The sequence below is a fragment of the Cynara cardunculus genome (assembly GCF_001531365.2).
Source record: "Cynara cardunculus var. scolymus isolate 2C chromosome LG 16, CcrdV1, whole genome shotgun sequence".
NCBI lineage: Eukaryota > Viridiplantae > Streptophyta > Magnoliopsida > Asterales > Asteraceae > Cynara > Cynara cardunculus.
The window spans coordinates 14,145,295-14,157,776 of NC_037543.1; the positions used below are offsets into that span (position 1 = coordinate 14,145,295).

The 12,482-nt window shown below is 33.5% G+C and overlaps 1 protein-coding gene across 1 annotated transcript; it reads left to right on the forward strand.

Annotated features, from left to right (window-relative positions):
* The first annotated feature begins 225 nt into the window (after positions 1 to 225).
* On the forward strand, positions 226 to 2,553 carry LOC112529839 (protein HOTHEAD-like). Its single transcript, XM_025141261.1, has 4 exons — positions 226 to 263; positions 370 to 1,011; positions 1,254 to 1,639; positions 1,892 to 2,553. The coding sequence occupies exons 1-4, from the start codon at positions 260 to 262 to the stop codon at positions 2,420 to 2,422; spliced, it is 1,563 nt and encodes a 520-aa protein (XP_024997029.1). The 5' UTR covers positions 226 to 259; the 3' UTR covers positions 2,423 to 2,553.
* Positions 2,554 to 12,482: the final 9,929 nt, after the last annotated feature.

A 12,482-nucleotide genomic window follows, 5' to 3' on the forward strand; every position in this document is an offset into this window, starting at 1 on the left:
AGGAACAGAAGAATGGACAACTTTTATGACATATATACCTGCTCATATATACCATTATTATATCTTCCATTTGCAGATGCAATGGCCCTCCAAAGCTTATATAAATACTTTCATATTTCATCTCTTTTCCATATCATATGTTCTCGTGTATCACCACCATTCACCAAGAATTAAGTTCAGAATGGTTTCTAAGTCATGGAGGATGATAGCGGCTGCCATCGTTACCATTATTTTCTTACTTGATTTTGGTGTCGCAGATATGCGTAACCACATTCTATCTTTCTCATAAAACTGCAATTAACATAACAGTTTTTATATTTTTGTAAGTTTAACTTGTGTTTTGTTGCCTTCTTTTTTCTGTTTTTATAGCTCCAAACTATACGTTCATGCGTGAAGCAACAGAAGCACCTAAGGTTTCATTCTACGACTACATCGTTGTTGGAGGTGGCACCACTGGAATCCCCTTGGCCGCCACCCTCTCTGAGAACTCGTCTGTTCTACTACTTGAACGTGGTGGCTCACCCTACCCCAATCCCAATGTCACCCTCGGTGCCAACTTCGGAACCTACTTCTTAGATACATCACCCGAATCTCCCTCTCAACAGTTTGTTGTCGAGGGTGTTGTCAATGCTCGTCCTCGTGTCTTGGGTGGCGGTACTTGTATTAATGCCGGTTTCTATACTCGTGCCGAAGATAGATTCTACACTGAAGCTGGATTAACCGATGCAAATTTGATCGAAGAATCCTACCAATATGCAGAAAAAGTGATGGTTTTTGAGCCGGTTCTTGGGGGGTGGCAGACTGCACTTCGAGCAGCAATGCTCGAAGCTGGGGTCACACCCGACAATGGCTATATATTTGACCATCTCAATGGTACTAAAACCGGTGGTAGTATTTTCGATCCAGATGGGGTGCGACATACTGCCGCAGATTTGCTGCAGTATGCCAACCCAGAAGGCATGTCTGTTCTTCTACATGCAAGTGTCCACAAGATCTTATTTAGGACGAAAGGTACGTAGGCACAATGAGATAGTTCATTTACTAACAATAAATATTTTAAAAACCAACAATTTATAAATTATTTACAATGAATATATCTAAATATTCATGAATAATTAATGAGCGGTTGGTTCTTACATTTCTCAAAATATTTATGGTTTTGAAGTAAATTTGTCTTAGATACTAGATCATGTTGTATATGCCAAAAAGTACTTGTAGGTATTTACTAGATCAAACTTGTTATTCTTGTATAGGAAGATCAAAGCCGGTGGCTTATGGAGTCGTGTTTGAAGATTCACTCGGGAAAATGCATCGGGCATATCTAAAACATGGAAAGAAAAATGAAATTATAGTTTCTGCTGGAGCTCTTGGTAGCCCACAACTTTTGATATTGAGTGGGATCGGTCCAAAAGAGCAACTCGATGCCCTTAAGATCAAAGTGGTGGTTGAGCAACCTTTGGTTGGTCAATACATGGCTGATAACCCACTAAACGGATTGTTCATCCCTGCTCTCGTTCCTGTTGAGCGATCGCTAGTCCAAACCGTTGGTATTACTGAGTTCGGGAGCTATATTGAAGAATCAGGTGGTATTAATTTTCTCTTAGCAGATACTCCTACGTATTTGGGGTATGACTATCAGGTACATTATATTGATGGATATTTACACATGTTCTTTGAGAAAATTGTCGATAATATTATTCAATACCTTCAAAAATTATTATTTAGTCTTTTTAAGGTCGAATCTAATTTTCCAAGTAGCCATAAATCACCAAACAAAAAATTTGGCAAAATAAATCTAATTAATTGATTATTTTTTTTAATAGCATGAAAATTAGAAACTGATGATGATTTGTCAGTTAATAAAGTTAAGGACTTGTGTAATTCTTTGCAGATGGGCGGATTTATATTCGAGAAAACCGATGGCCCTCTATCTATGGGTAACCTAACAGTAGTGAACCGCAATCCAGGTGACAACCCAAACGTAACATTCAACTACTTCAAGGAACCTGAAGACTTGGAGAAATGCGTTAAGGGACTCGAAGTCATGCTAGCAGCTATTGTATCAGACGCATTCTCGAACTACAGGTATCCGAATATGACAGCCCAAGACATTCTCGATCTTAACATCCAATATCCGTATAACCTAAATGAAAATAGTAAAACGTTTTCCACCCTGGAACAATATTGCAAAGACACCAAAAGCACCATATGGCATTATCATGGTGGGTGTCGAATTGGCAAGGTTCTTGACAATGAATATAAGGTTCTTGGAGTCGATGGTCTCCGAGTTATGGACGGATCAACTTTCCTCAACTCCCCAGGAACTAATCCACAAGCTAGCCTTATGATGCTTGGAAGATACATGGGAGTTACGATGCTAGCACAAAGATGCGCAACCGACAAGCCGTATGCAGATATGTGATTGCCATCAGATGGCTTTTTTCTAGTGATATCGACATTGATTTTATTTAATAAACGTTGATGTCTAATTGTGTGGAATTTTATGTTGTTTGGAGGATTGTTTTGCTGAGATTGAAGAAGAATAAAATCGGTGTGAATTGTTCTTTTTATTTAAATATCTTTGGGTCTTCGATTTCTACCTTTCGTCGTTGTTATTATTCAATATTTGGTTAAAAAAGGAAAAATGGAATTTTATTATTTATTTTAATCCAACATATTCTCTAAAATGTTGTTTAGAATATAAAAGTTATGAAGAAGAAAAAAATTTAGAGATTTTTAAAAAATTCAATGCAAGGAGACCTGGGTTTTTTTATTTTTTATTTACCAAATAGGGTGATTATATAAAAGTTTTGTAAAAATAGGGTGGTTTGAAAAAGTTTTGTAAAAATAAGGTGATGACCCATTTTGTCAAAGAGAAATGAGATGAGTTTATTTTTTCTGCCCCTTTCGTTTTCTAAACAATTTTAAAATACACCCTTTTAATTTTTATATTACATCCTTATTTTTGAATTGATTATCTTATTACTTTTAACAAATTATTTTATGAAAAATATCATATCAATACTTAAAAATAATACCACACTAAAAAATTTCAATTAAAAAGATCTCATCAAACATTAAATTAATATTACAAAACGTCATTACAGTATTTAAATTAAAAGAAATTACATTCATCTGATTGAATCTGACTTGAGAATTTGGATAATATCTTCTAGCATGACCAGGTTCGTGGCATAGTCCACATCTACGAGGTTCTTCAGCAAGACGAATGTCAATCTAATTACATAATCGGTTTATGCGCCTTCGACCTCGGCCAACCGAACGTTTCGAGTAATTTGCTTGAACCTCCCAAATTTGCATCCAGCCAATAACCAACGTGGAAGTGTATGTATTTCCATCGGTTTCATTTATTCGTAACTTGGTGACAATTCTGTAGACGCCTTCAACATAGTCAAATTAGAATAAAGTATGACTTTGTGTATGGGTATCATGTTTAGAAAAGATGGACCACATGCATGATGGTAAAGGAGTATTGTAATTCATTGCAATGTCATTGTGTTTTACAAAAAGTTGCACAATTTTGTTGAAGGCAATGTCAGTACATGCTTTAATCAGAAGTTGTCTTGCTCCTCGTAACACATTGTTTATACTCTCAAATATATTTGTCGTTACACAACCCATCCATGATCTTTATCATATAAAAGACACCACTGACTTCTATTAATTAGTCTTAAGTACTACCAAGCTTCAAGATTGATTGCCTTGATTTCTCTTATGTATCTAAGAAATTGTGTGGTGCTACCAATAGCCCAATGAGACGTTTTAAGACTCACGTTCCTGAACCTTTTCACGAGTTTGCTTCTAATGTGTGGAAGACATAAATGATGCTATGCTAGTGACTCTTTCCATTCATCTAGATTTTCCATTGCATGAATTATTCCTATGTGTTTATCTGAAATAACAGATAATTGCCTATCTTAAGCAACAAAATGTCTGAAATGATCAAAGAACCAACACCAACTATGCACAGTCTCCTCATCAACAATGGCATAAGCAATTGGCAATACCTTATTGCTAGCATCTTTTGTAACTACTATAAGCAATTTCCCTTTATATAAACCTAAATGAGTGCCATCAACTGAAATAACAGGTCGACATAGATGAAATGCATCAATAGCAGGTCAAATGCCCAAAAAAAATATATGTGAATTTCGTTTCATATGATGAGCTATTTGGATTATAAACCACTTCACAATCGTATTTGGATTTGAGGACCCGAAATCTTCAATGTACTTGAGCAATTCGGCAAAGTTACTCTCCCAAGATCCATAAATAGTCTCTATGGCTTATCTCCTACCATGTCATGCCTTCCAATAAGAAATATCAACATTTAAGTAATAATGTTTATCTGCTTGTAAATGTTTCACTGGATACTCAACATATTTTCAATTCCATGGAGGATGTAAGAGGCAATAGTCATAGAGTTCAAATTCCTATTATTGTTTCCAATGCATGACCCAAAGCAAATATGTGCTTCCACCTAAACGCTTAATTTGTCACATATGATGGTTTTTCTTTTTAATTGTACAAACATACCTATTATAATGTGGTGTGTGGTGAGCAATACTAGAACCTAAAATCTAGTATCGACCAAAGTGTTATTGCCTTCTTTACCTGTATCATCTTTTCAAAGTGTATTCCTAATCTAATTTTATTCTTTGATTCATCCCAAACATCTATATGAAAGTTGTCGACTCCTCAATTTCCTACATCGCCTACATCTCTAACATCATTAATAAAGTTCATTGCTCCTTGAATGTATGGTTGAACCAGATTTTTGCTCACATCTGCAGAATCATCTCCAACATCACCCAACTATATACTACTATTATATTCACTTTATTTTGAGTTAGGTTCATCAATTCCAGTCATTTTCTGCCACAAATATATCATCATTAGGCAAAGTAAATGGTCCATATCCAGGATGGTCCAATAATGGGGAACACCGAGAGCTTGATCCAAGTGATMGCGAACAAGCCCCTCATACTCCCCATTCGAGGGGTTGGTCACAAAAGAAGGAGACTGTATCAGTTCAAATACTGCAAATCTACGAAGAAGATCTACAAAACCAGTGTTTGTAGGTGTGACTATTTGTTCAATCATAACATGAACTTGACCCCAATAATTTCCATCTTTATCGGGTAAATATTATATAATATCCAAACGCGAATTACTAGTTACTTATGTAATACTGGACCTCCCAAAAATTTGGTAACATAATAAGATATTCAACCTATATGATGTTTTTTCAACTCCAACATGTGCATAAACCAGTTCAATAAATTCTTCATACTGCATTTTATACCTAGCAACAATTGAAGTACTCAAAGTTGAGTGGGTCACATTTTATACAAAATTGTAACTACACAATAAATCATATAAATAAAAGACGAAATTATCATGTTATATATATAATATTTCATTCTAAATATATACAAAGATATTTAGAAAGACGTTAAACCTTGTTAGTTGAATGATTCAATTGTAAAGAAAAATACCTTTTTTTGGAAAGAGGTAAGGAAAAAGACTTGACTTGGGGAAAGAAGTGAAGATCGTGTGAGGAATAAACAAAAGGAATGGAATAGTTATAGAATGGAAAACCAATATTTTCATCCGTGAATTGAAAATGGTAAAAAGATTATTAATGGAGATTACATGCTTTAATCTTTCTTTCTGATTGAATTATTATTATTTTATATATTTATTTTATAAAAAATGTATTTTGATGATAATATTAGAAAATATTTTAATAAAAAAGTTGGTGTTGAAATCTTTTAAATAGAGAACATGTTCACAAGTTGATTATAACTCTTTTTTTTTTTTTAAGATTTTAAATTTTTATTATCCATTGAATCTATTGACGATGCTCGCTCCTACTTAGTAACTGATATGATTATTTTTAATAAAATTGAAGAGTAAACTTACATATTTTAGTTCTACCTTTGGATACCTTAAATTTATTAATATTTTGTTTTGTTCACGTAAAATCTTAAGTATTTAGATTACATGTTTGCTGTAAATATTTATTAGAATTTGATTTCATTAACGCGACTTTGATATATTATCTTTTAACAAATCGATATCATCATATATATATATATATATATATATATATATATATTTCTTATTTATTTTCTCCGTTTTATATATATTAAATGCTCAATTTCTTTGTTTTTTTATCGTTTATTCTAAAAGTTTTAAAAAGATGATGAAACATAAATGATAAAATTTATTTCGAAAACCTCTACTTTCTAGCAACTGTACACAATATCACCACTGAAAGAAGTTTACGAATTTTTGGATAAACTTCAACTTTTTGGAGGATGTTTTCTTGAAAATTTTCATAAAAGATTGTTGGATGATCTTTGCCCACAAGATTTGTGCAATCTTAATTTCCCTTCAATTTTGTGTCTCATCCTTATCCATTCCTCCCCATATTTAAAGAGGTATTTGGTTCATTTTGAAAATCACTCCTTTGAAGCTTTACTTGATGAAGTATCTCTTATCTTCTTCTCTTAAGTTAAGTTTAACATTTACTTTTCTTGTATTAAAATTGTAATTATAATTTGCTACCCATAAACACACCATTGTGGCAACAAACTTTAGTTATAATCCAATGGAAGTTACACTTCAGTCTTATTTATTGTCTTATATTATGTTTCGTATGTCTACTATGAGCTAATTACTTATTTGGGTATGTGTATGAGTTTAACTTATGATTTTTATGCAATAATTGAGTGTTTTTACTCTTTACTAGTAATTTTGTAAACTTGGTCACTTAAGACGGGACATAAACTCAACACGGATAAACTGATCACTTGAAGTGTTAATGTTAAATTCTTGACCTAGTGTACAGCCCAAGATCCATATTTGCATATAACCATATATTTCATATAGGAATAACTCAAAAATACACATGCGGTCCCAACAAGTACAAGAAGCTATATTACAAAATTAATAACCAAAATTTTCCATTATATTCTTGTACATAACTTGCATATATAACAAGTATTCTAAAATCAACAGATAACATGTTGTTCTTCTTAAACCATGTAAGCACAAAAAGAAAATTCACATTTTCCCTTTCCCTTGTCCCTTGATAATACCCAACCTACAATGCACATTTTTGAAACACAAAATAAAGACTAGACCCTGAGGTCTAGTGAGAATTCCCTTTTTATGCTACTATTATTGGGCGAAAATCACCAAAACTGTTAAGAATCATCTTTGTAATTATACAAATATATAACCTTTTTATAAGACATAACTCAAATATCATGTTCAAAACATGAATTTATAAATCTTCCTTGCTACACATGGAACATGATCACTCAGTTTCTTGCATCACTCTATGCTAGATCACCTAGAGCTCCTCTGGCTCTTAAGGACCACAGTTCATCTAGCTCTCCAATCAGAGCAAAGTCATACCAAAACAAGGCCTACTAAAGACTAATCTTGAATCCTGGATCAACTTGAAACAATATAAACACATGATATGATCAACTAGAGCTTATGGTCATTGACTAAGTAAAAAGGAATAAAGTCATGTCAACCAGAGCTCCTCTGGCCGACCAGAGCCCCTCTGTCCTTACCAGCCAGAGCTTCTGGTCTCGAACTTCTAAAACCACGGATACATGACCAACAAGAGCTTAATAAGAAAATGAGTTATATATGAAGACAAATAGATTTTTAACATAACTATATGCCCTCTGGTTAAACACAAAAGTTAACCAGAGCCTCTCTGGTCCTTTACTAAAGCTAGAAATGGTTAAGTCTAAAAAGTTGTAGCTATAATATTATGCTTGGAACTAAGAGCTTGGATATAGAGCTTAGGCTTGCTGTTACTTTTCAAGATATAGAGCCTTTACATAGCACATGCAGAGCCTCAGGGTCGAGATATGTTATTCATTTGCAAAGGAACATGGATCTTTCATTTCAACTAGAGGCCTTCTAGTTGGAAACGAAGACCAACCAGAGCTCCTCTAGTTCTTTATTAAACCTTATATTATATTTATAGAATAACATGAAGTATAACATCCAGAAACCAGACCAACCCAAAAACAAGTATTAATTCAAAACACATCCAATCAAAGCATCTCTGGCTATAAACAATTTTCCTTCTCATCATAATAACGTTGTCATCACATCAATTAAGAGCAATAATCCCAAGTCCTTACATCACACAGAGGCGATAACTCAAGATCATTGCATGTCATGGATGCGACAACAAAATTTATGATCAAAACTCAGATTCATCAATTGCCACCCTTATTCCATGGTACATCTCTCCTTTATATACCACCCTTATCCCAATGTACACCTCTCCTTGATATGTCACCCTTATCTCATAGTACACTTGTCCTTGATATGTCATCCTTATTCCCAAATAAATATAACCATAACCAAATTTGTCATTTTTTCCATGAATGACATCAAAAAAGTTTCATAACAGAAAATCATATTAAGAACTATTACAGTTCTAAACCCAGATTCATTATCAACTAAAAATATATTCAAGAACAGTTTGCCTTCATCCATATAAAAACTAACCAATTCAGTATTTCAATTAGTAAATATAGAAAGTTTGTAAATTAAAATCACCTTATATTCACGTTGTTGGAACCCAGATTCCTCTTACGTATCAAGAAACACAGTAAAATCAGAGATTGAATGGAAGCTAGACTGTGTAACTGAAAGTGGTTTAACAGAATTATTCAAGATGATAATAAGAATGAAAAACGATCTTGAATAAGTCGGAAGCTTTCTTAGATTTTGAGTATAAAATAATAAACTCTCAATCTAACAGTATTCTCACAAGAACTCTCTATTATGGAGCGTAGTCTAATTTGTCAATCTAACAGGTGATTATAGCTTGAGGAGGATGCATCCTTTTATACGACTACGCTAAACAAAATCTCCTAGATTCTAGGCTTCAAACTCTGACTTCTTATTCAACGTCCTTAGCCTTCATGTTATATGGAAAGTTGAGCAGATTGAGTCAACGTGATAGATTCTATTAGGAGTCTTACGAATACTTCTGAACAAAGTGCGCAAACCAAGGGAGAAGGAGACTCAGAGGTGCTGCATGTACTATGCAGAAGTTATGTGCCTTGAATGTTGCTCTGCATCAAGTACTTAAGCTTCTCGACACTTAATCCTTGATCTTCCTCTGGGTTGAGTACAGGCTCTGTATGTGAGATGCTTAGCTCTTTGAATAAGAGCTCTGTCTCTTAGTATCTTCTGCATAAGAGCTCTTGGTCCAAACTGTTTCAAATGACTAAGTACTAAAAGATTATAGTAAAAGACTTCTTATTTACACTTTTACAAGTGGGGTTCTAACAATCACCCCTTAAGTGTAAATAAGATAGACTCTTACTTGAATGATAACACAAGTTGGATCAAGGCCAGAGGCCAAAGAGGACCTTTGGTTTTTACATTTACTATCTAATTGTTTTACATTACGATGGAAATGGAAATTACATGACTTAAACGAAAACAAAAGATAGTTGGTACTTACAAAGAAAGAGGCCTAGATATGTTTAAGCTTCATGTACCTCCTAAGAAGTTCATGAAACTCAAGTATATTATCAAGAGATCGTACTAGGTTTTTTTCCCTCTCTTTTGCTCCTGGGGTTGTATCGCTGCTTCTCAAAAGATTGTTCTTTATGTATCACATAGTGCAGTTTGAGTATTTGAAGCGCTGGTCTTCACGAAAAAACACCTTCTTGCCTTGTTCGTTTCTAAAGACCACCCTATGTTCTGGCTCAACCAGCACCATCCAAGAAGGGATGTGCTTTATGCCTTCGAATTCTACATTTGGCATAGTGACACTCAACTGGTCTATCCCCAAATCCAGAGCTATTCGAAAGTCAAGCTTGCTCCAAAAGTCCAGAAGATCAGTCATTGTATGCCTTATAGCAGAGTTGGCAAGAACATATTTCATACCTTTATTTTTCTTGTGATCTGTAATGAAATACAAAGTGTGAGTCCCACTTTAAGATCAATCTTCAAGCAATCTTCCTAATCATGGCAGATCTTAGATTTATCTTCAAGAACACGTATATGAACTTTGAGAGAAAAAGTCAAACATTCAAAGGATAGTCAAACTCTCTATTACGTATCAGATTTACAAATGAGCTCCCTTCTTAAGATTACAAAAGACATCACCCTATTTATATGGTCAAACTTCTAAACATAGTCAAAGTCAAACTCCTATAAGAAAAGTCAAACACGATGACTTTTACAATTATAGACACTATTTAACTTTCAAGACGAACATAATTTAATACTGATTTTCAGTCCTAACATTCTCCCCCTTTGTATTCAGACTTGAAAGAAATTCTACGCTTTGAGTTCTGTTTGAACTTTGAAACTTTAAGCACATTATGTCTTCTTTCAAAAGAATTCTTCAACTTGAAATCTTCAAGCAATCAACTTGTTGAGAAAGATCTTCTAGCATTCTCCCCCTCGAATGTAGAACATCAATGATCTTCTCTTTTGACAAAGTAGATCAGAAACAATGTAAAAGATGTGATCTTCAAAGAATCTTCAGAATTAATCTTCAGTAAACTGTTTTAAAGATGATCTTCACATTCAACATCTCTCAGTCATTGTAGCACATGAATAATCTTTCTGTAATTATCTCCAGTCGTACTTCTTTTGAGTCTTTTGCCAGTTTCGAAGTTACTCCCCCTTGATCCTTGCATCAAATTCCCTTTAAAATGTTCGGAAATGATATTTCATTCATTATTACATACTCCCCCTTATGATGAAATGAAATCATTCCATCATACATAAGATGAATGAAATCCTCCATTTAAACCGTCAAATCATGAAACTGTAAGTAGATCTTTGCAAATCCACTTATTTAACCTTTTCATATTAAGGGAATGAGAAGGTAACATCCAATTTCAACGAATAAAATTGTTTTCAATCTTATAAAAAGATTGGCCTGTGAGTATAACAGATATACTCAGTACAACGGATGTACTGTATATATGAGACTTTTTGATGCTCATTTCACCAGGTCTTCCATTCAATCATTGATAGCTAAAAAAATAGCATATCTATGAATGTTTTGGCAAATTAACATATAAAATGCTAAATCTGTGTAGGTCGAAAGATAAAGTAACTAATGCTTCTGTTTAGGCTCAAAAAGATAAATCGTGTGGACTACACAAATTTATCAGACTCAATATATGATCAAAAAGACTTGAAGGGGGGATATATATCCTTCTTATTTCATTATCAACTTTCTCCAAATGACAAACTGATAGATGATGAGCTGCGTGCCCCAAATGTTATTGAAACATTTATCTGTTGAGAGATAAATGAGTAGTTGCTGGGGTTGTGACAAGAATTGGCCTGGGCTTTGCCTTTTTCAATATTAGTCTCCAAAAAATCGAGAACTAATAGATTATGTGGTATGCCCGGATTTTAGAAGTTTAGAACAGGATTTTCATTTTCTTTTAATCCTGAAACAACTCTTGTCAATTCTTTTAGATCACAACAACTACCCCTCTCTTTTTCATTTTAGTCTCGGCACACAAACCCTTTTTGATTTAAAGCTCACTCAGATATGATTGTCCTCTTGGGTAGGTCTGCCGGTTTTGACATTCCATAGAGGTATTTCTGATAAGCACTCAGTCCCTCCTAAAATTTAGCGTTATGCATATTTGATCACAATAGTTGATCAAAATATTATTTCTTTAAAGCACAATGATTTGATAAAAAATTTGATCAAAAAATTTGGCTTTAAGCACAATTAATGAAAGAATGATGTGACAAAGATTCGATTATTCGACATGCGAGAGAAATGAATGAAGATCTGTAAGAACGAGTTTACAGATTCTGATATTAAAAAAATATCGAATATATATGTATCAAAGTAAAAAAAAATCAGAAAACAAAGTTTGAATACAAACGAGTGTATTATCACCGAAAATGATTTTCTTATAAGATACGTGATAATAACAGTTTGAAGAATAGTCAACAGGTATTGGAGTTATGTACGATGAGAAATTACTCAAGTAAAATCTCAGGAAATACCTATTCAGAAAATGTACTCGTTAAAAAAATTTTCAAAAACATTTATTGAACTTTCTAGAGACTCCCCCTAGAAAGTAGATTATAGAAATGATTCAGTTAAGCTAAAAAAAATTATAAAATTTGAAGAAAACATTTTAAGCACGGGTCCTGAACTGAAATGTTCAGAAGCCTCGTTTGGAATAAATTACAACTCCCCCTGCATTGGTGTATTATTGAAATGATATTCTGTTCATCACAAACTTGACACACCTGCAAAACCAGATTAAGTAGATTTTGGTACCCAAATGAACTTGGGTCCTATTTTGTTAGTATCGGGTTGGGGTATGTTGAAAATTTCAAACCATTTATTTCTATAAGATATTTTATTTTCAGCACTATTAACAAGATGATTATATACATAATATGATTCATGC

What these genes read in the sequence shown, in the direction of transcription:
- LOC112529839 (XM_025141261.1), top strand. An exon ending in GATCTTATTTAGGACGAAAG is followed by an intron (nt 1,012 to 1,253) that starts GTACGTAGGCAC and finishes ATTCTTGTATAG; the next exon opens with GAAGATCAAAGCCGGTGGCT. An exon ending in ATTTGGGGTATGACTATCAG is followed by an intron (nt 1,640 to 1,891) that starts GTACATTATATT and finishes AATTCTTTGCAG; the next exon opens with ATGGGCGGATTTATATTCGA.